Raw genomic sequence first — 23,978 nt, forward strand, 5'->3', positions numbered from 1 at the left:
GTTCACTGGTACATTAGCAGCACCAGGTACATTGGATACATCGACATTACTGAATACTTGGGTAGATTGAGCACACCAGGTACAGAGGGTACATTGAGAACACTTAGTACTGCAGGTAGATTGTATCACAATTGTAGTCCCTCCCCCTTAAGGGCGCTCCGCCTCTTCCTTGTTTTGTCTCATTCCCCGCACCTGTTCCTTATTCCAGCCCCTTTTCAGTTCCCCCTTAAAAGCCAGACGCTGACACTAATCAGGGCTCTGCATTGGTTTCCGCATCATGCGAGCCCGGGTCCTGGATGCGTCTGGCTCCGTTATGCTTTTAACTTTCTGTGCCTGTTCCCGTTCCCCCTGCCGGTCCCGACCCGGTTCTGGTTTGTAATCTACTGTCTTGGATGGATCGCCTGGCCATGGATTTATGCTTGTTTTTGGATATCTCTTTGGACTCGTCCCTGGATTTGTTTGCCTCGCTACAACTTCCCCGACCACCAGCACTCCTTGGACACGCCTCCCTGTTTTTATTCCCGTATCCTGCATGCTTTTCTCCCCTGTGTTTCCTCACTACCTGATTGTGTCGTCTGCATAGGGCCCGGAAAGAACTGTTTGTGACAGATTGGGTACATTAGAAACATTAATTACATTGGTTACATGGATTACATTGGTTACCATCAAATATATGTAAAATCCTGGATTTGGCTTAGGGGTTTAGGCATTCATATGAAGGAAAACAGTTTTCACTCGTTGTTTATCAAACTTTATTGCCCCCCTGAAAAACATAACTAGACAAAAAAGAAGAAGAAGAACAGACATAAATTATATCATGAATCATAAAAAACAACTGATATTTTAGTATAATTTTTAAAAGGTTCATGGAAAATGAGATATCATAAATACCAAATACTGTGATCAAAACACATTAGCATTCTGCTTTTAGCTCATCAAAAGTAAAAAAAGATATAGGGACAGTGGTGCTTGTAAGGGAGTCACAAGAATCTCCTTTAAGCCTTCTTTTTATGCACATGGTACAGAGTATTTTATAAATTATGGTGAAACCTTTCAAGAATGCATCTGTAATGCATCTGTAATGTTCCTGCCAAATACAAATGGTAAATTCTAATAAAAATAATTTGTTTTAAGACAAAATTATATTTATTAACAACATGCCAAACTGTATCTGTAGTAAAACCATGTTTTTGTTTATATGCTAGAATCTTTTTGCTTTCTTGGTAGACTGCAAAGTTTCAAGGAAATCACCCAACAGTTGAGACTGTCAGAAGCTTTTGAACTGTATTCTACAATCTTGATAAAGAGAAAAAGCAGTTTCCTGGTATGTGTTGTATTGCAGAAGTTGAGACCTGTTGAAGCCCTTTCCAGAAATGTTGCTGAAAGCATTTTTTATCATGTTTGCTCATCACACATTATTTTAATGCTTCAAAAGTTATTTGGATGTTTTGATTTTATTAACATTTGCGTATACCTTAAAATTCCTGTCATAATTGAACATAATGCAATATTTTTTGGAACTGTACTGTAGTTCAAATCTACGTACTACGTGAGTTTTTTTCTGCAAATCCTCCCTACTTTGTTTTCATTGCTTTGACTCCTTAGTGTTTTTTATAGGCTGTGGTATGCAAAGAACAAAGTACCTTTTTACAGCATAGTCCCCATTCTTAGGACCCACATGGACTGCAGGGTGAGCACCCCCTACTGGCCCCACTAACAGCACTTTCAGCAACAACCTTAGTTTTTCCTAAGACGCCTCCCATCTAGGTACTAACTAGGCTCACACATGCTTAGCTTTAGTGGTTTGTCAGTTTTGAGTTGCAGGGTGATATGGCTGCTATCAGATAGTGGTGGAGGGTTGACCCCATAAAAACAATCAATTTCTAAGAGGTTTGAGACTCATACTTTTTGGTTTGAGGAACATTGTCAAATCTGACTAGAGGGCTTCAGAGACAGATTACAGGATTGCTCAGTTGAAACCCCAACTAGGGTTGGGCTTAGCATTCCCACGCTACTTAGACATTTCTTACACTTGGTGCTGGATTTTGGGTCCCAAAGGCACTTTAGGCCAAGTGATAATTAGTTCCTAATGTATCTGCATCTCCCCCCCCGAGACTTTTGGCATTCCTACAGTATGTTGTATATTGACGCATTCAATTATTGTTGTCCAAAACTGAGTCAGATCAGAAGTTGTAGGAAAACCTGCTCGACTGGGTTCGACTCCCTTAATTATTAAATTAGTTACAGTTTTTACAGTTTGAGTGGAGTGTCCAGAAAAGCACTATGTACTGTAAAAGTAAGAAATTATTAGTAGTAGTACCTGTAGTAGTATATAAGTAATACATTTTATTATTATAATTTATTTTAGTTTTTAAAATGTTTCAGATTAAGTCCTCTATCTTCTAAAATACTATATGTTACAAACGGTTTTGTAAAACGTTTCAGGTCTAAGATTTTAACGATTATGTACCCGATAGTGACATCTAGAGGAATTTTAGGTAAAACGTCATACTCTCCCAAGTTTCGTTTTCGGAGTGATTAACACTGGGAACGGTTTCCTTTTCTTTTTCATGAAGTAATTTTCATGAAGTTTCGTTTTCCCTTTCCATATGTAAACACTGGCGAAAACACTACATTATCTTTAATTACTGATCTATTTTTTCTCATACAAAGTACTTAACTAAATATACTGTAACACTGCGGGGTTCAGGTGGGCACCCTTGCCACCACCGTATCTGGTCAGCTCCCCACCATCGGGGACGAACCCAGGCCTCTGACGTCACTCAACAAGGACCCACCTGGTGAGGCGAAGAGATCTCTCTTTAGCCCAGCGGCTGTGGGCTCTGCTATTACAGGGAAGGGCGGTGACGTCACCTGGTAATCCGGCTCTTACACACTCCCTGATGGACGTATGCGTTACAATGCGTAAATATAATAAATATATTTTTATTAAGTAAAACGATTATAGTAGGAGGGGTATAGACCAGATATTTTCCAGCATTCCCACACTACTTAGACGTTTCTTACACTTGGTGCTGGATTTTGGGTCCCAAAGGCACTTTAGGCCGAGTGATAATTAGTTCCTATCTGCATCTTTTTTTCCCCTGAGACTTTTGACATTCCTACAGTATGTTGTATATTGAAGCTTTTAATAATTGTTGTCCAAAACTGAGTCGGATCAGAAGTTGTAGGAAAACCTGTTCGACTTGGTTCGACTCCCTTAATGATTAAATTACAGTTTTTACAATTTGAGTGGAGTGTCCAGAAAAGCGCGATGTACTGTAAATGTAAGAAATTATTATTAAAAGTTGCTGTAGTAGTATATAAGTAATACATTTGATAATTATATTTTTTTTTAGTTTTTAAAATGTTTCAGATTAAGTCCTATATCTTCTAAAGCATGTTACAAACGTTTTTTTAAAACGTTTCAGGTGTTAGATTTTAACGATTATGTACCCGATAGTGACATCTAGAGGAATTTTAGGTAAAACGTCATACTCTCACAAGTTTCGTTTTCGGAGTGATTAACACTGGGAAGTTTCGTTTTCTTTTTCATGAAGTAATTTTCATGAAGTTTCGTTTTCCATTTCCAGATGTAAACACTGGCGAAAACACTATATCATCTTTATTTGCTGTTCTATTTTTTCTAATACAAAGCACTTAACTAAATTTACTAAATATATTTTTATTAAGTAAAACGATGGTAGTAGGATACGAATATTAAACACTGAAAAACATGTTTTTTTTAGTTAATATTTCAAACAAAAAGTGTCTTTTGTACCTATTGTGTATTTGTTTTTTATTTGATAATGGTGCTGATTTTCATGTGTGGTTGCTTAGGATAAATGTTTTTTTTAATTAAAAAACAGTCCATTCATGAGAACATGACATTTCTACATTTCTAGAACAGGTACAGTAGGAGGGGTTTGGACCAGATATTATAAGCAAGGGGCTGGATCCTAAGACAGAGTTCGCATCAGAGCTGTGACAAATGCGGATGGACTCATGGTATATAAAACGAAGAAACCTGACTATTCCTTCATTATAACTTTTCGGCAGTTTCGGTGCAGACCGTGACAACAGCTTCTCTGAGCAGAAGGATAAGGAAAAATTGCTTATCACTGGACATTTTGTGGTTCTCGTAATGTTTTGCTGGGGAGAAACTACTCGTCGGGAATTGGGTTTAGAAGATAGTGTTCTTCAGGTTGATGGCGTTAACTCAGATCTCCATCAAATGGTGCCTCGAAAACCCAAGATAGCTGACATTTGTGCTGGAAACGGAGTAATTGCTTTTATTGAACACAATGGGAATGGTTCCGTGTGGATTAAAGGAAATGGGAGAAATCAAGCTCGGAGAAGAAAAACAAGTAAATATTATTGCTGTTATTGTTATTAGTAGTATAAATATAAAAAACCTCAAGTATTGTATTGGTTGTTTGCCTACAGTTAATAGATTTCATTTAGCGTTTTGTACTATTTTTTATTTTGTACAGTAATTTATATATATTTTGTATATTTTTATTGTTTTAGATTTTGGCACTGTATTTCTGAAAAAGTCTAGTTTGATTGTACGACGCAATTGAGTAAAAAACGTGAAAGGTTGTTAATATCATTCTAGTCATTCGTATGCAATTTATATATTCAGTAAAGATTGTTAGACTATAAAAATTATTTAGTTAAGTAGCTGCTCATTAGAGCGTCAGTAAATTTGCTATCATACAAAGTGCAGTTACGCAGGCTAAGAATGCCGTCTATGGGGATGGAGCGCCCTCTGTAGGAATTTAAATGGAATATTTTAGAAAAACGCTTGAGCATCAAGAAGGAATTCCAACATTGCCTTTAAGCATATTATGATTTGTTGATTTGGATTTTCCATTGTATTTATAATGTATTTGCGTCTTATTGTAGACTTGGTAAGTAATTTTGGACTCATACAGTTAAACATAAATAACACTATATTTTTGGAACTGTGCAGTGTCCCTTGCTTTGAAGAAGGAAAAAATCCACCTTCTGGACTGCAGGGCATCTCAAATTGTGCTGGTTTCAGAAACAGGCAAAGTTTTTGAGTCAAACTGCCAAGAATCTCATGTGGAAAACCCCAGGTAACTAATGTTCTCTCTTTCAAATCTCCATTAGTTCTCATGTTTTTGTATTTTTGCACTATTTTGCATGGTTGTAAAACTATCTAGGTAGCTATGTGAATGTCTGTGCCTCACATTTTCATGTAAACTGCTGTGGAGTGGGGCTGTTGGTGCTTAATGACTTCACCAAGTGGGGATTCTCCTGTATTTTCAGCTGGGATGAATGAGCTGCGCAAATGCAGTGATCTGATTACCTCTCTGTCACCCTTCATGCTTTCTGTGAAGGAAATATTTCTGTAGTGTCATAAGTGAGAAATATACCGTATGTAATTAGAACTCAAAGAGTTCTGGTTTATTTTAAATAACAAAAAAAATGTTAAACATTTTGTATTTTGCTAGGCTACTGACAAGCTTAAACGACAGACAGATCATTCAAGTTGCCTGTGGGAACTATCATTCCCTTGTGCTGACAAAAGGTATGGAACAGCCTTGCTAAATTAACATCAAAATTAAAAAATGACTTTTTTTTACCAATATGCCATTAAAAGAGTGTATTCAAGGTGAATTCCAATAAACCAGGCAAGAGTTGCAAACCCAGCCCTTGCTGGGTTATTTTGATTGGACTCTGCCCAATAGAATTCACCCGACAGAAGCCCTCCAGTGGGAACTGTGTGTTGTAATTCGCACTTAGCAGTAGGCTAAAGTTTAGTTTTGATCTATGCCATCATGGAGCTTTTAGTGGCTGAGCTGAACAATCTAAGAGCAAACTCTACTGAAAAGCAAGTTTCAGAAGAAGCAGAAGCTGCTATTATATGATTTGCATTATGAATTACAATCGGATATGCATCAGATCTAATAATAGCATGAGCAGCAATAGTAAAACAGTAGTAAAATTATGTCTTGGAATGTTTCTTCTCTAGCTAAAATGTTCATAAAAATAAATTAGTTACAATGTATTGCATTAAAATCTAATGCTATAATCTTATGTTTTAAACAGAAGGTGAAGTGTTTTATTGGAGAGAACCTCAGGTAGAACAGTGCGGTTCTCCCAAGCTCCTGGAAACCCTGTTGGGGATCCCTGTTGCTCAGATCGCTGCAGGGGGAGACCACAGCTTCGCTCTCTCGCTCTCCGGGACCGTGTTCGGCTGGGGGAGGAACAGCGCGGGACAGCTGGGGCTGGGGGATACGCAAGGTGACAGCATTTTACTCCAATTTAGACAAAATATTCTCTTTATTTAGCAGTATAGTTCCAGTGTGTCAAACATAGTTCACTGAGGTGTGCTGGGGCAGAAACAGCGCAGGATAGCTGGGCCTGGGGGACCTGGAATACTGAAGTTTACAAGTTAGCAATATGCATGGCAATTTTTGCCTTGTTTTGTGAACTTGTGAAGATTTTGGATTCGAATGAACAAGGGACCAGATCAAATCAAAATTTCAATCCCACTGCCTTACAAAAGTTCCACTGATTAATTTCATGGTGTATTTCCACAAAAAAACCTTTAGAAAAACAAAAGTAGCCATTAGTACTGGATTTTTAATTTTAGTTTAGTAGGTGGTCCTAAGGTTTGATTTAATGTTGGTTGATCAAAATCCCAAGAACTGTATTTGTAAAGCTTTAGCTTGTCGACATTTTCCATTCTACAGAAGCTTGAGGACCAATGTAGAGAGCACATGAATATACAGTTATTCCACATGAGTTGCTTGAATATCTGTAAAATTCTAAAAGAAAACACAGTAAATAAAAATAAAAATATAGAAAATACAAAGTTCATACAACAGTGCTGCTGAAACAGTCATTTCAATTAGTGCTTTTTTGTAGATGTACCTCTTTATAATGAAAAAATTATATTGCTGTTAGGAATTAATCCAAAAGTCACCTATTAGCCACCATACACAACACAATATGTCTGAGTATTTAAAGTATCTCTGTATTATAACCTACTGTATACAGTGGTGTGAAAAAGTGTTTGCCCCCTTCCTGATTTCTTATTTTTTTGCATGTTTGTCACACTGAAATGTTTCAGATCATCAAACAAATTGACATATTAGACAAAGATAACACAAGTAAACACAAAATGCAGTTTTTAAATGAAGGTTTTTATTATTAAGGGAAACAAAATCCAAACCTACATGGCCCTGTGTGGAAAAAGTGATTGCCCCCCTGTTAAAACATAAATCAACTGTGGTTTATCACATCTTTGGAAAGCTGAGTTCAATTTCTCTAGCCACACCCAGGCCTGATTACTGCCACACCTGTTCTCAATCAAGAAATCACTTAAATAGGACCTGCCTGACAAAGTGAAGTAGACCAAAAGATCCTCAAGAGCTAGACATCATGCTGCGATCCAAAGAAATTCAGGAACAAATGAGAAACAGAGTAGTTGAGATTTATAAGTCTAGGAAAGGTTATAAAGCCATTTCTAAAGCTTTGGGACTCCAGCGAACCACAGTGAGAGCCATTATCCACAAATGACGAAAATATGGAACAGTGGTGAACCTTCCCAGGAGTGGCCGGTCGACCAAAATTACCCAAGAGCACAGCGACGACTCATCCAAGAAGTCACAAAAAAACCCACAACAACATCCAAAGAACTGCAGTCTTCACTTGCCTCAGTTAAGGTCAGTGTTCATGACTCCACCATAAGAAAGAGACGGGGCAAAAATGGCCTGCATGGCAGAGTTCCAAGACGAAAACCACTGCTGAGCAAAAAGAACATAAAGGCTCCTCTCAGTTTTGCCAGAAAACATTTTGATGATCCCCAAGACTTTTGGGAAATTACTCTGTGGACTGACGAGACAAAAGTTGAACTTTTTGGAAGGTGTGTGTCCCATTACAAATAAAAGTGTAAGTGGCGTAAAAGTAACACAGCATTTCAGAAAAGGAACATCATACCAACAGTAAAATATGGTGGTGGTAGTGTGATGGTCTGGGGCTGTTTTGCTGCTTCAGGACCTGGAAGACTTGCTGTGGTAAATGGAACCATGAATTCTGCTGTCTACCAAAAAATTCTGAAGGAGAATGTCCGGCCATCTGTTCATGACCTCAAGCTGAAGCGCACTTGGGTTCTGCAACAGGACAATGATCCAAAACACACCAGCAAGTCCACCTCTGAATGGCTTAAGAAAAACAAAATGAAGACTTTGGAGTGGCCTAGTCTAAGTCCTGACCTAAATCCGATTGAGATGTTGTGGCATGACCTTAAAAAAGCAGTTAAGGCTCGAAACCCCTCCAATGTGGCTGAATTACAACAATTCTGCAAAGATGAGTGGGCCAGAATTCCTCCACAGCGCTGTAAAAGACTCATTGCCAGTTATCGCAAATGCTTGATTGCAGTTGTTGCTGCTAAGAGTGGCCCAAACAGTTATTAGGTTTAGGGGGCAATCACTTTTTCACACAGGGCCATGTAGGTTTGGTTTTTGTTTTCCCCTTAATAAAAACCTTCATTTAAAAACTGCATTTTGTGTTAACTTGTGTTATCTTTGTCTAATATTTCAATTTGTTTGATAATCTGGAACATCTCAGTGTGACAAACATGCAAAAAAAAAAGAAATCCGGAAGGGGACAAACACTTTTTCACACCACTGTATATATATAACCTGTATGTAGGTTAATTGGCTCCTGCCTTGTGCCCAGTGCTTTCCAGGGATAGACTTCAGGCCACTGTGACCCTAAATTAGATAAATGGGTATTGAAAGTGACTATTTATAATAAAGTTAATAAAGTTATTTTTTTCTTCAGACAGAGATATCCCAACCCCAGTGCGGTCTTTGGCATTCAAAGGGACTGTTTTTATATCTTGTGGAGAGGAGCACACTGCCATTCTGACAAAGGTTTACTGATTTTTTTAAATTGAATTTCAAACTGCAAATGTGACAAGATGCTGGACGTCGGTATCACATAGTTATGGCTCATAACACAATTCAAATGTTACCAGATCTAAACATGTCACAACATGTTTCTTATTTCTACTAGGCACAAACCTGAACTGTGACAGTAGGGTTACAGACACATTATGCTTTTCTTTGCATCACTTATGACATCAGCCATATCACCCTGCAACTCACAACTGGTTGTGACAGCCTGGTCAGTACCTGGATGGGAGACCTCCTGGGAAAAACTAAGGTTGCTGCTGGAAGAGGTGTTAGTGGGGCCAGCAGGGGGCACTCACCCAGCAGTCCATGTGGGTTCTAATGCCCCAGTATAGTGATGGGGACACTATACTGTAAACAAGTGCCGTCCTTCGGATGAGACGTAAAACCAAGGTCCTGACTCTCTGTGGTCATTAAAAATCCCAGGGCGTTTCTCGAAAAGAGTAGGGGTGTAACCCCGGTGTCCTGGCCAAATTTCCCAGTGGCCCTTTCCAATCATGGCCTCCTAATAATCCCCCTCTATGAATTCTATGAATTGGCTACATTACTCTGCTCTCCTCCCCATTGAGAGCTGATGTGTGGTGAGCGTTCTGGCGCACTATGGATGCCGTCGCATCATCCAGGTGGATGCTGCACATTGGTGGCGGTGGAGGGGAGTCCCCACGACCTGTAAAGTGCTTTGAGTGGAGTGTCCAGAAAAGCGCTATATAAGTGTAAGCAATTATTATTATTATTATTATTATTATTATTATTATTATTATTATTATTATCAGTTTAATCCACAGATCTTAGTTGAGAAACATAGATGTAAACATTTCTAATGTATAATTGCTTAGAAAATACAATTGTTAACGATTGTAATGAGCCAATGAGTTGTGAGTGTTTTAAAGTTTTGAATTTATGATTCCTTGTTGTGCCAGGATGGCTTAGTGTTCACATTTGGATCGGGAAGTTATGGGCAGCTCGGACACAACTCGCTCAGGAATGAACTGAGGCCTCGGCTGGTGGCTGAGCTGTGGGGGAAGAAGGTGTCTCAGATAGCCTGTGGCAGGTAGTGTGACACCTAAGGCAATCGCATAGCACTTAAACTCTTCTTGTTAACATACCTAATGGTCCCCTCACTCTAGCAGGTCCTCGTCCACTCTCTATCTTAGACCTCAGATTAGTGCTTCATTTGTTTGCTTGATATCTCTCACTGCTCTTTAATCATTTAAATTTTGCTCAGCATGAACACAGTCTCTAACTGTTTGGTTAGGTTGCTTACATCTGGTGTTCTACAGGGCTCAGTACTGCTCCCTCTGCTATTTATATGCATTATAAATAAAGCAAATTAGATGTATAGTCTTGGCAAAATACTAGCACTACTGTACATATTATGAATGATCATTTGTCAATGACATTCAAGTCACTTTCCACGGTATAGGTGATACTGAGGAAGCTGTTTCAACACTCTTTGATCGCAAGTCTTAAATCAAAGCTTGAATAACACATTGTGTTTCAACTTCATTGTAATAAGACTAAATTATTAGGTACCTCCTATCATTTAAATAATACACTCCACTGATGTGACATTGCTGATGCACATCCAACATGAAGCATTTTGGGGTTATTGTCAATCCTGGATTGACACCAAGAAGATCAGCTTTTTCATCTTAGAAATATTGCTGCACTGCATCCAATGTTCACTGTGTCTAAAGTGAACAAAGTACCTAATGTGTTTGTTTTCCCAAGAGCTACTCTCCAAACTATTTTTCATTTTTTCTGCAAGAATCCTGAGATCTTGCACCTTCCTGTGAGGTTTAATTTGGATTTCAAAATCCTTTTGCTTGCATTAAAGCCTCTGCATGTTGTGGCTCCTCAGTATCTATTTGATATATTATCTGTTTACTCCTCCCTATCCAGCTTTCTCTCAGCTGATACTGGTTTACTTAGTCTCCTCCACTGTCCATCATTTTATGGGTGAGGAGACATTCAGTATTAAACCCCACAGCTCTGGAACAGTATTCCAAAAGAAATCAGGGAATTGGTCAAACTGAGAGTTTTTATGTGTAGTCTGAAAGCGTACATTTCAAAAGGACCTTTTATGATTATTGTATCTTCTTTGTTTTGTTTTTCTTTATACTTTTTGGGGATATGTTTCAGTGCATTGTAATGTGCATGGACATGATTTCTATATTAAATAAAGTCTATTAGCATTAAAATATTATAAAATGTTAGTAATATTAATACTAGAGTACAGTGTAGCACTCTAATTGAACTCTTTATAGTTACATATTTAACTAATTGAACTAGTTCAGGTGGGTAGCTGCGTCAGCATGCGTAGGCTGCAAACAAGCGAAACGTTGTGTTTTTTCTTCTTTTTTCAGCATGGAATAAACCTATTACTTGTAACTCATTGAACTTTTATTATCTGATGTTTTTTTCTTTCTCATACTTCTAGGTACCATACACTTACTTACGTTTCCTCCTCTAAAACAATCTATTCATTTGGTTGTGGGGAGCAAAGACAACTGGGAAACTGTGGCTCCAGAAATCAAAAGGTACCTCTCCCTGTTGAACTGCGTCCAGGTGTGTATGAGTCTGTTCTGCTGATTTATTACAGCCTTTATTATTTATGAACATTCCAGGGATATGTCGCAATACATGATTAAGCCATAGGGGTCATTCTCCAAAATGAGTGCCTATACTGCCACCTGCTGCCACCTGCTTTTGTGTACAGGGCAGTGTTGAATAAAAAAAAAACTAAGAATGAGAAGCTTAAGTTCAAGAAACCTTCTACAGCACCGAAAACACTTGCTTGTTGCCTTTTGAAAACAGAAGTTTGTTTTTCACAAAATTGTTGATTATGAAGTGTCAGTAGTTCAAATTCTGAGATTGTTTGTAGAAATTATACCTCATTCCTGAGCCCTTCAGTCTCACAGTGTCTTCCAGTTTTCACTGAGCTGCTTGAGCACCTACTGTATTTCCAAGAACATTTTTACATAATTGTTATATTATAAACTTAAACCTCATCTATTAAAAGAAATTATATTCATATTGTTATTAAAAAATGTCAGAAAAATAGTGTGCAATAGTGTACATTGTTTTATGTTCACAGTGCCAGATAATTATGTGAGATTAAAGGAAATGTGAGACATCCTCCTGTAGCACAAATCAATTGTTCAATCCAGTGAAATTTACAATATTCTAAATTTACATAATGCCTGGACTTATGACAGTTTAATAAGACCTGAGCTGTTGGTTTAATTTCTTGATTCAACAGATGCAGTATGATTGCTAATAATATGTGATTCATCATTAACAATCTTGTATTTTTACTACTTTAGAAACAAGCAGCAAAATCAGAATAGATCGGATTGTTGCTGGAGGAAACCAGTCTTTTGTTTTGTGCTCTCCAGTTAAGGTAATATGGAGTGAAATAACTTTTTTATTTTCAAGTTTTACTTCAGTATTTCACACTCAACATAAAACTGAAACTTTTTTGTAAGAATGTTTTTTTTCTTACAATTTGTTTTTCTTATAGAGTACAGAACATTCTGCAAACAGTACGTCTTGGAATGACAATAAAAGGATTTTAACAGTAACTGATAGAGTGATTGAAAAATGGATCTCTAGGAGTGACCCTAAATCATGGAGAAACACAAAGAAGTGAGTGTGAATGTTCCATTTGTGCATTCAACTTCCATTTTCATCCATACTTGAAGAACTTAAAATACATTAATAATCAATGTTAAATGTAATGTAAATGTAATTTTTTTATGTTTTTCAGAGAAATTACAAGGATATTCTCATCTGCTTCATGTCTTAATGGACGCTTTCTTGGAGAAAGGTAAAACTATATGTGTATTACTGTCAAAATATTATGTTATTGGTCGGATTTTGAATGGGCTTTCCTGAATGAGAAGTCTTTACCGTTTTCATCATGAGACATAAAGATGGCAAATGGTATAAATCTCTTCAATTCTGTTACTAACTAGCTCTTAGCTTTTATTATCGCATGATAAAAGAGGGAACTATCATATGATTTATCAGTCTGCCTCCTGCACATATGAAGTCCAGGTTAGTAGACATGGACAACTGTTTCACCCTTAACCTGCCTGCCATAGCATTGCAATATGACAAGAGCTAAGAATGACATAATATTTATAATATTCATTTGTCTGTCTGTCTTAATATTAAAATGCTTTTATCTCCTTATTAGACATTACAGAACAACAAAGGAATTGTCGGGTCTGGATTTGTCTCTTGCACGTTTGGCTTTTGAAAAGCTGGCAACAAATGACAAAGTGTTAGCCCAGGTAAATTTAATCTGTTTGATAGGATTATGTTTTTCAACTTCAAAGTTGATTGGAATTGTAAATTATCCTTTGAAGAGCTCCAGAGAAGAAAGGTAATTGACTTATATTAGCTCAATTAATAATATAGACATGCAGTGTGCTTAGCAATGCAAGTCTCTGAGTTCTCCTACTGTGTGGCCAGAGTGACCTCTGCTTGCCTGGTATTAAGCCAAGCAAGCTCAAAGTGAGCACAGTGGATTAAGAAAAACAAGGCCCTAACATTATAACTGGTAATTACAAATAAGTATATTTCAAAGTGATAACAGGAGTGACCTCTTTACATAAAGGGTTATGGAATTTGGAACAAGTTACTCAGCTGCTGGATTCCTTACAATCCTTCAAAAACTGTAGGTTGAAACCCTTAGAAGACCTAATGAGCAAGAAGAATAGAATGGCCTCCTGTTATGTCTGATGTTCTCATATTACAGATGTTCTTATTATTACAGAAAGCTACAATTTGGCTAATTTTGCAGTATTTGTCTTTGTCTTGATAAGAATATTAGAACAGTTATAAAGGAGAGATGGCCATTCTGTCCATTTAACTCATTTGGTAGTTAGTAGCTAATTGATTTGAGGATCTCATCCAGCCATTTCTTGTAAGAAGCCAGGGTATCGGCTTCAACAGCATGGCTGCAGCTTCTTCCATTTCCATATCCTCCAATCCTTTGCCTCCTAATCTCAGTTCTAACTGCACTTCCACATAGTTTCCTGTAGTGTTCACTGGTTTGTGTTTCACTTCTGATTCTAGAAGTCCATTGTTCTGACTTTCTCAGTGCCCTTGAGGATTTTCAAAAATGTGATTGTTAATGATCATTACAGTGAACGGCTATCTTTGTAACACAACTTCAAAAGTTTCTGTTCTATTCCAAAGTGTAAGTAATCACAAAAGTTTTACTAATCATTACAATCGTTAAATATAATGATTAAACATTTTCTTTCCTTGCAGGTAGAGTCTGTGGTCCTGCACAAGCTTATTCCATCTTTGTGTTCAAATCCTGATAATGTAGAAATGTTCAGGGTCTACCTGATTTTACCTGAGCTCCTCAGAGTTTTAAAAACAGAACAGAGCCGTCGAGACATCTCAGTGTCCCTTGCTGATAGGATTCTCGGGCTGGTGCCCAGCAGTTGTAGACTCCTTGGTAAGATTCACAAATCTAACAGTTGAAATGCATTTCTTCTAGGACACTAAGAGATTTTTCAGTGTTTTTAAATGAAGCAGCTTGTTTTTGCTAATTTTGTATCAATGTTTTTTTATTGTCTAAGTGTTTCATGAGTATAATATTTGGATTGGTGACAATAAGTATAAAGAACAGCTATCTTTGGCAAACAACTTTAATATAGCTCCAAATGTGAGATCTGCTGATTCAGGACTTCTCACTGTGCTGAAAACTAGACGACACAATGGGAAACATAGTCTTCTTCTGTGTAACACAATATTTGTGGAAATCACTGTGACTGCTGCTGGCAATTGCAACATTTAAAGACCTATCTTTTGTTTAAGGTTTTTAATATACAGTTAAAGTCTCTTCTTCTGCTTTTTCTTCTTCTTCTTAGTCTTCGTCTTCTTCTTCTGCTTGCTCTGGTTGCCTCACACGCTCCAAGAATACTTATAGGTTAATTGGCATCAGGGCAAATTGGCCCTGACATGAATGTGTGTACCCTGTGATAGATTGGTGTCCCACCCACGGTGCACTGTACCTTGTGACCATTGCTTGCTGGGATAGGCTCTGGCTTCCCTGAATTGGAAGAAGGGGTTAGAAAATGAAGGAATGGAAAATCCTTGTGTGTTTCTCATATGATAATAGATCACTATTTGTTTGTTTTCAGAGGATTTATGGTCTACACTTCCTCTTTCCTTCTTTCAAACACTTGTGAAGATCTTCCACACAGTATCTAGTTGTTACTTGTACAAGATGAGAACAGATTATTCCACTGACTGGTCATCACTTCAGAAAACTGTGTGTGTTTTGCAGATGTTATATAAGGTATGTATAACCCATAAAACTTTACTGGCATTATGAAAATAATACAGGCCTAAGACCACAGCTTTCCACGTGCATAAAGGAATTTTTCACTGTGAAGATTTTTGCCACCGGTCCAGGACACAACTATGCAAAGAGAAGCAGCCATAGATTTTTGATTCTCTTAATGTAGTAGATGCTACTTTTACAGTATTTGTAGCTTACCAATTGATATATTTGCATGATGTGCAAAGCAAGTTTAATGCCAGTTAATTAAATTAAAGTAGTACATTTCTTATGAACCTTATAAACTTTTTTTAAAAAGTTGCTTTTCACAAAAAAAATTGGGAAAGCTATTTCATACTAGGAAACTATTTCAATGTAACATCCAGTTTTGAGTCACATGCTTTTTTTTCTTCTTTTGTCTAGTGTAATAAACAGCAAAATTGGAAACATCTTTTTCAAGCATACAAAACCAAAACTGATTTTAAATGTTTACTGCATATTTTCACAGTTCTGAAAAGCCAATCTTTTTAATGTTATGAAGAATTCCATATTCCTGACTAATCCTTAAAGAAAAAGCCCTAATGGAATTTGCTTTCTTGTTAGTATAAAACATTTTTAAAAGACATAGAAATACAATTACCCTCAATACTCTCTTCACTGTGGGTAGCACGATGGTACAGTGGTAAGCGATGCTGCCTTGTGGCCAATGCTTGACGAGATATACTGTACTCCTGCTCCCCCATGACCCTGAAATAGATAAAGCTGTAAGAAAGTGGATAAATGGATTGTATAAACTTTATTGTATTGTAATACTTGTATACAGGTAAACTCCAAAGCTGGCAACAGGATTCAAGACAGTAATTTCAACATAGATGAGATCCAACTCCTCATTCAGTCTGTAAGTATTATTTAATACACAATGAAAGTATAGGAACATTACAGAATGTTTTCTGTAGTATTGCACTTTATTTGGATTTAAGCTTGAACTTTAATGAGTTCTGTTTATATGTATATTTCTCCATTTAATTTTTTATTCTCTATCTTCATGGTCATTAACCAGAACCAAAATAAATGAATGATAATGATTTGTGCCCTGTGCCCAGCTTTGTTTTTGCTTAATGTGCTTGGGCAAAGTTTAAGTCAACTGTTAATTATCAAATAACTTAATGAATATTAATGTTATCTGATTCCAGTGAACTCTTGACATTTTATTTCCCTAAATTCTCAAAATAATATTACTGTCATCCCCTTGAATGGTTTCAGGTAGCATTTCATTGTCAACAAATCACAATAAAAGGATGCTCGCAGTAAAAATAATCTATTTGCACAACACAAGTTGTTCACAGGGGCTGAGCATTTCTTGACTGTTAAAAACAAATAATTCAGCTCACTTGTGTCCCTGCATTTCAAAATATATTTGAAAAAAAGGCTGTTTTCTATTGTCTAGTTGTCTGTTAAAAATCAGATACAGCTTTGTGTTTTGCTTCCAAGTGATTGTTATATAAACGTTTCCTGTAGCAGTAAACTTTCCCTGTGCTTTTCTTTTCCATAAGGAAATAATGACATTATGATATTTAACTTACTGTGTGTCTTTTCAGTTAGGAAGAGTTCACCCGGAGAACTGGAAGATGATATTGAAAAAGGCTAAGTATCTGGTGTGTTTTTAAATATTTGCCTTAGTCTTGCAGATATGTGAAAAATGTTTTTGTTAAAAAGTAAAAAATCTTTTTTACTTTTCTTCTTTTCAGAGAAATCTGGTTAAGCTGACAGCATATCCATGCATCTTTGACATGAAAGCTAAACAATTCATGTTCAGTATGAATAACTTTGCAATTCTTTGTGTAAGTTTTTTCCCTTTCCTCATAATTCAAACCTTTTTGATCAGCAATGCTTTGGAAGTTTAAAATAAGTTAAAAAAAGCAGAATAATGAGACAAAACATATTGTACAACATATTGTAGCATTAAATATTATTTGTTTTTTGGTTAAAAATAGAGACATACTGTACTGTAATAACCTTTTTCCACGTATAAGATGCAATGTTATACAGTATATTGTTTATTTATTATTAGAAGTTTTTGTTTTGGAATCTGCTTTTTGACCACAGGATAATGCCTCCCGGAATCCCATTGGAGGAAACAACATATGTGTGAACAGGGAGAACCTCCTGAGTGACACCTTGCAGCAATTAAGGAGCAGTTCAAGCAACTATTACTGGCCACTGAAGGTTGTTCCAGTACAAACACAAATACTGAACATTCACATTGAAATCGCAAGAATGAAATAGAAATTTAAAATACCTAAATTGTCTGAATTTTCTTCTGATCAACAGAAAGTAAATCTGTAAACAAATTCTGTTTCATTTAGTTACTTCAAATGTACAGCCTAGGGTCTATGTAAAGATAGCCATTACTAGTGCATACTGTACAGTACACACTGTACCCAGGTGCCTAAGAACTCTGGCACTGCGGGTCTGGGACTGGGCTATGTACTGTAATTCAGATTCCTAAGGGATGGAATTGGAATCAATTGGTTGAATCACTCTGGGGAACCTCTGGAACTTGTAGTGGTCCTGTGACCGTGCATTACATTCGGTATACTCTGTAAGGCACTGTTTGGTTCCCACACTATAAAATGGAGAAATGGCTCAGTAGTGCTTATTTTAGAGGAATTGTGTGTGTGGTTATTTGTCTTCACTGTGATGGTGTGAGATTCATGGTGCAGATTTAATTAGCACTTGGCAGTTTCATACTGGGAACACATGGAAGAAAAAATTACAATGACAATTTTTTTGTAAAAAAACAAGAAGTTAAACCCCTTTAAGTTGTCATGTCTGAGCACCTGACAGATATAAATCTAAATCATGTGCCATCAAAAATGTTGACATTGTTGTCATTTAATTATTAGTAGACTTATTAAATTGAATGGTAAAATACAACAACTTTAAGAACAATGTCTGAAGAGAGCAATTGTTTCATCAGCACTAAATTCAGAAATGGTATTTAAATGAAAAAATAAAAAATAACTTCAATGGTTTACTATTGCAATTAGCAACATAATTTAAAGTTACAAATATGGCACATAGTGCTTAGTACTGTATGTACTGTAATTACAAAGAGCCTAAAGCTGACCCATGGGTACAATTAAATATATATTCTGTGCTACTTGGTTGATATTGTTTCACTTTAAGTGTATGTAAACTTAGCCTTTAACAATCAAGAAAATGATTAAATTGAGGTCTGATTACTATATGGTTTATTGATGTTTTCAGGTGAAGTTCAAAGAAGAAGATGGTATTGACCATGGTGGCCCATCACAAGAGTTCTTCTCTGTCATTGCAAGAGAGCTGCTTTTGCAGGAACATGGAGTATTTGAGCTCTTTGAAGACTCCAGACTCATGTGGTTCATTCAAGTGGTATGTATTGTACATTGTGCTTTTAGATACTGGCCATCAGGCAATTTTAAAACCCAGAGGGTCTACAGATCCTCTTTTACTTTCTCTTTTCATGCCTGCAGACTACTACTCACATCATACAGTATCAGACGCCACGGTTACTGTGCTAGTTCAATTATCATTTCACTTTACTGATACTATTCCAATACTAGGCATTAGTTCTCCTTTACAGGATCTTTAGATAGGAAATCGTCTAAAGATGAGTGAGCTCTAGTCAAATCACAGGCAAATCTTTACTGCTTCTTCTAAAAGTCAAGATGTGATATAAAGAGTGACAGAAATGACATGGTATGGGGGACAGAAACTGTGATATGGCTTCCATTGATTTCCTCTTCTAATAAGCTGTGTTTGCTCTGACTTACAGGAGACCAGCAGCACTGATATATTCTTTCTGCTGGGGATCATCTGTGGTATGGCCCTGTACAATCAATGTGTGGTCAATTTCCACTTCCCTGTGGCACTGTTCAAGAAGTTGTTGGGTGTGAGGCCCACCCTGGAAGACCTGAAAGACCTGTCTCCCATAGAAGCAAGGTAATTGCTACATACATTATCTTCTCTTAAAGGCTGGATTTTCTAATAAAGGTCTGCAGAATTCTGTTGATTAGCATTCAACGTACAATATAAAATAAATGTGTGCTCATTATTATTGATGTAAATTCTAGTGTATTGTATGATGTGTATAATATACGTAAAATATGTATGATAAGCTCAGTGGTTAGCTGCCTCTCAGCGCTGGGGCTCCGGGTTCAGTTCTGGACCTGGGGTGCTATCGTGTCTTTGTGGAGTTGGTGTGTTCTCCCTGTGTTTGAATGGGTTTCCTCAGGGTGCCTGGTTTCCTCCCACAATATAAAAACATACTGGGAGATCAATTGGCATAAGGTGTGAACGTGTGTGTGTCTATTGCTGTGTTGCTTGCCGGGATAGGCTCTGGCCCTCCTGTGACTGTTACGAGTTCGGTAATAGGGACCGAACTAGTGAGTGAACCCACTTGCAGGAGCGAACAAAGCCAAGTCGTAAACCGAAAGTAAACCGTAATCGTAGGAACGAGCCGAGAGTCCAGGGGGAGCAAGATATCCGAAAGGGGATGTGTACCGAAGCCGAAGTGTGATCCGAAGTCGTAGTCCGTAGAGCAATCCGAGAATCCAGAGGTAGCCAGTTATCCAAGACAGAGTGAAAGTACCAATCCAAGCCGAGATCCGAAAAGCCGAAGTCCAAAGGGAAAAACCGTAAGCCGAAATCCAAGACAAACACAGAGTAGAAGAAGCGCAACCAGGAAGCTCGATAAGGAAAACCAATACTGAGCAACGAGGTAGGGAAGGACAGGTGTTTAAGTAGGATGAGACGGGGGTGTGGTGGTGAATGGGAAAACTGATAGGTGAACTGATGGATAGGGGCTACACCTACTTCTGCCTCCTCCGTTGCCGAGAGGCAGGGATCGTAACAGTGACCCTGAATTTGAAGTGGTTAGAAAGTGCATGGATAGTTGTTTTATATTGTATTATGTGTTGATTATACCCTTAAATCTGACAGTTTTAACTGGGTGAAAGACTGCAAATGAAAGACAGGCATATGTTACCAGGATTTCAAAATTCTGCCTTAATTTCAGAAGCTTTTATTTCATATCCAAATGAACCATTGCTACTACATTTATTACATTTATTGTACATTATGTGTTTTGTAAAACCTGAAATATCCATCATATAAGATTTCAGTTCTCCTAACAGTCTAAAATGTTTTAATAAACCTCATACATACACTGACAAAATAAATTGAAGTATACTGAATGTGAAGTATAAAATTCTCATGAAGCCAAAGTTTTTAAGTTTATTTATTGTCTGTTTTATTTTATTCTGCTTTTTTAATCAGGAGCCTGCAAGAACTTCTTGACGAAGATGAAGATGCTGTAGAAAACTTAGATTTGGACTTTACGGTAAGTTTTTTTTTCTTGATGCACCACTGATATTCAGTTTCTTGAAATTGTTTTAAACTCATCTTCTTTTTCCAGGTTAAGGGACATGAGGTGGTGCCACACGGAAGAGAAATTCTAGTCACCAGATTTAACAGGTAAAAACTATTGAATTTAGCCCTAAAATATGTTCATTTGCTCCATATATGCACAAGCTTCTCGATTATGTCCTTATCCTTGTCCTTTTTCGAAATTGCTTTTTCTTGAATCCATTAACAAATACTGGTTGTGCACTAACATTTATTTATTTACAGACAGCAATATGTTGATGCATACGTGGACTATGTGTTCAACAAGTCCATTCAGAAACCATTCCAGGATTTTGTGAGAGGGTTTACAACAGGCTGCCCTAACAATATGTGGAAAATATTTCTCCCTGATGAGCTCATGGCAGTGTTGAATGGGAATGTCAATTATGAGTGGGACGAGCTCAAAAAAGTAAGTTGTCTCCATTATCAATTCACTAGTAGCATCCTAGACTAGCTGAACATTTTTTTCTTATCTAGTAAATGCACTTTAATACACATAAGCAGCCACTGTTTAATAAAAATCTAATCTGAGAAGACATTTCAGATTCAAAATCACAACTTGGTGAAACAGGCTAAGCAAAAATGTAGCCTTCACAAATGTTTCAGTTCTGGTATGTACTGTAATTTATTGTGCTTTGTTCCTGTGGCCCAAATTTAATGTTGAAGCTCAATTTTGGATTTTGATTAATAACTATGCAAATGTCAGACTCATCCAGAGAGACTCAGCCACTTCAGACTTGCTTGTCATACTGTTTCCTCTGTTCTCTACCACTAAAAGCACAAGTTCAGAATTGGTGATGTTGAACATATAGTATTAAAGAAAAAGCTGAAATGCTCTTAAGAGAACATTTGTCACTGCAAATTTACTAGCATCTAAAATTGAAAATAAATTGCCGATACGTGAATAGTAATTATTGTAGTGTTTTGAACACAGTCGGAAACAAATGTTTTATGTTTAGCTTTACTATCTCAGCTGCTCCTTTTGAATATCTAATGATTATTTCCATAATGGTTTGCTTTCAATAAAGAAAAACAACAGCTTTGTTTCCTTTTATGCTAATCTACAAGTGTCAGAACTTAGTCAAACTATTCTATCTGTTTTTTTTTCTTTTAACAGAATGCCAGATATATTGAGTATCAACCTACTGATCAGACAATCATAAACTTCTGGGTAGTTTTTGCTGAACTTACTGAACAACAGAAGAAGAACTTTCTATGTAAGCTATTACTAAGAAAAAGAACTAGGATGATTAAAAATGACAAATATTTTCTAAATATTAATGCATTTACCATGTTTTTGTATGTATGCATTATATTAAAGGACAAAATTTCTAAAAATACATTTATTCTATTAAATCAATTGATAAACCTGCCTTTATGGATATACTTTGAACAATTAGTCAAATGGTGCATGTTAAGTGAAACCAAATTTAAATAAATCAATAAAACTTCAATATATAAGTAGTATTCAGTGACGGAAATATTTATGCTGAAACTAATCAAATAACAATGTTTACAATGTCTCTGTCCTGTTTTTTGTTCAGTGCATGATTGTAGCATGTGATTCTATTTCCCCTGTCTGAACACACCATTTTTATATTTTACAAAACTGTATCAGAGTGTACTGTATGTATTTAGAATAGAAAATAGTGACCAGGTATCACCAAGAGGGATGCAGATAACACAGTCAGGGTTGGTAAAGTTGGCTACAAACTACACATTGGATTTTAGAATGAATGTGCTCTTCTATACATGGAGAGCTACTCACCTGTTTCAGGGGTGAGAGGCCTGGTATGACTTCATACTGGGAACAGTCCTGATGTTAGAGATTTAGTGATTGCTGCAATCTTGACACTATCCATAATGTCTGTGATTTTACTAATGTTGTGACTTTTAAGCATAAGGGATTTAGAGCTCCTTTTTTGACATAAATTGTAGTGATATAGCATGTGTGAAATCAATTGAAATCAAGTTAATTGTAGAGACATCTTTTGAGTGAATTGCACATGCATTGTTACTGTACATCTTCGCAACAATGATGTATCTGGACTTTCTTAAAGTGCTCATGAACCCAGCTCATGTTAAATTTGACAACCATAATTGTTCATGTGTGAAAGTTTGTCAGCTGAAAAAAATTTGACTGTTGCTCTCTTTTCCTGTTTAAGGTGTCTTAAACTGTTTCTGTTCTTTTTTTTTTCAGCCTTCATGACTGGAAGTGATAGGTTGCCAGTAGGAGGATTGTCCAGCATGAGGTTTACTATAATGGACAAAAAGATTACTAACCCTGACGAGTACTATCCAGTTGCAAACACCTGCTATGGAATATTGTACCTTCCCAATTACAGCAGTATTGACATTCTGAGGAACAAATTCCTGCATGCAATTACATTTTTTGAAGAATTTGGAACATTGTAGAATTTTTTTTTTGCAAAGGCCTTCAGTTTACTTTTAACTTTTTACTTCAGTTTTTTATTTGATTTTTGTTCTGCTGGAAGAAAGACATGAAAATCCACAGTTCTGAAATTCCTTGGATTAAGTGCCTGATGGCAATGCTGGAAGTTAATACTCTGGACAACACTAAAATGTTTTCTGTACAATTATGCAACCTTTCTAAACCTTTGGTTTTTATAGCCCTTTAAAATCCATCAACTCCGAGTGTTCATGCCTGTCCTCATTCATTATCTGTATTCTTTGCCAGTTACATTAATTGCAAATTTCTCAGATTACTAGTGTTTCTGCAATATTGTAAATATGTGTGTCCAACCCCTTTACATTTTAATGAACATTTGAATCAAATGTGTCATCTTTGTTAACTGAAAAGCATTCTTTTCTTTCTTTTTTAATATGCAGTCTTAACTAAGGAAGGCATATACTGTATTTATTGACTTTGCAGTTTATTACAACTCAAATAAGACCAATGTACATTGCAGATAGAACTCAGGCTGTAAATTTGTTTTTGTGCAAATTAAATAATAAATATCAATACATTTTAAAATATCATTAAAAGATTTTAAATACCTAACTTTATGTTAGGTACTATGCTGTTTTGGAAGAAAATGGGATGTTGACAGAATTGTATTGAAACGTTGGGAGATTGTTTCAGGATGTCGCCATTTTACACTTTACATAGGGCTAATACAGTATATTGTATTCATAATATAGTACTTAGCAAACATATGAATAAAATATGTTGGGTAGAAGTGGAAGATAATGCTTGCTAAGCATAAATCTGTCAGACAACTGTAACAAAGTAATATATTATTAAGGATATACTT

The 23,978-nt window shown here is 36.6% G+C and overlaps 1 protein-coding gene across 2 annotated transcripts; it reads left to right on the top strand.

Moving 5' to 3' along the window:
• Window positions 1-3,872: 3,872 nt before the first annotated feature.
• LOC148678243 (putative E3 ubiquitin-protein ligase HERC4) lies at window positions 3,873-23,709 on the top strand. Of its 2 annotated transcripts, XM_088632921.1 has the most exons (24): window positions 3,874-4,367; window positions 4,976-5,102; window positions 5,481-5,557; window positions 6,079-6,273; window positions 8,821-8,912; window positions 9,872-10,002; window positions 11,392-11,519; window positions 12,278-12,354; window positions 12,475-12,599; window positions 12,721-12,780; window positions 13,153-13,249; window positions 14,235-14,427; window positions 15,116-15,273; window positions 16,079-16,153; window positions 16,854-16,910; window positions 17,004-17,096; window positions 17,362-17,481; window positions 18,526-18,669; window positions 19,073-19,239; window positions 20,575-20,638; window positions 20,714-20,772; window positions 20,929-21,112; window positions 21,821-21,920; window positions 22,904-23,709. In XM_088632921.1, exons 1-24 carry the CDS (start codon window positions 4,145-4,147, stop codon window positions 23,116-23,118), a joined length of 2,961 nt encoding a protein of 986 aa, XP_088489047.1. In that variant the 5' UTR covers window positions 3,874-4,144; the 3' UTR covers window positions 23,119-23,709. The 2 variants fall into 2 exon arrangements, with proteins under 2 accessions (XP_088489051.1, XP_088489047.1); XM_088632925.1 differs by lacking the exon at window positions 16,854-16,910 and having other exon boundaries at window positions 3,873-4,367.
• The last annotated feature ends 269 nt before the right edge of the window (window positions 23,710-23,978 follow it).

The sequence above is a fragment of the Lepisosteus platostomus genome, chromosome 1, assembly GCF_059453375.1.
Source record: "Lepisosteus platostomus isolate fLepPlt1 chromosome 1, fLepPlt1.hap1, whole genome shotgun sequence".
Lineage (NCBI taxonomy): Eukaryota > Metazoa > Chordata > Actinopteri > Semionotiformes > Lepisosteidae > Lepisosteus > Lepisosteus platostomus.

Bases quoted from the DNA above. Each gene is read 5' to 3' on its own strand.
- LOC148678243 (XM_088632921.1), top strand. From the start codon at position 4,145: ATGTTTTGCTGGGGAGAAACTACTCGTCGGGAATTGGGTTTAGAAGAT. The intron at 11,520-12,277 runs GTGTGTATGAGT...TTACTACTTTAG, and splicing joins CCCTGTTGAACTGCGTCCAG to AAACAAGCAGCAAAATCAGA. The intron at 21,113-21,820 runs GTAAGTTGTCTC...TTCTTTTAACAG, and splicing joins AGTGGGACGAGCTCAAAAAA to AATGCCAGATATATTGAGTA.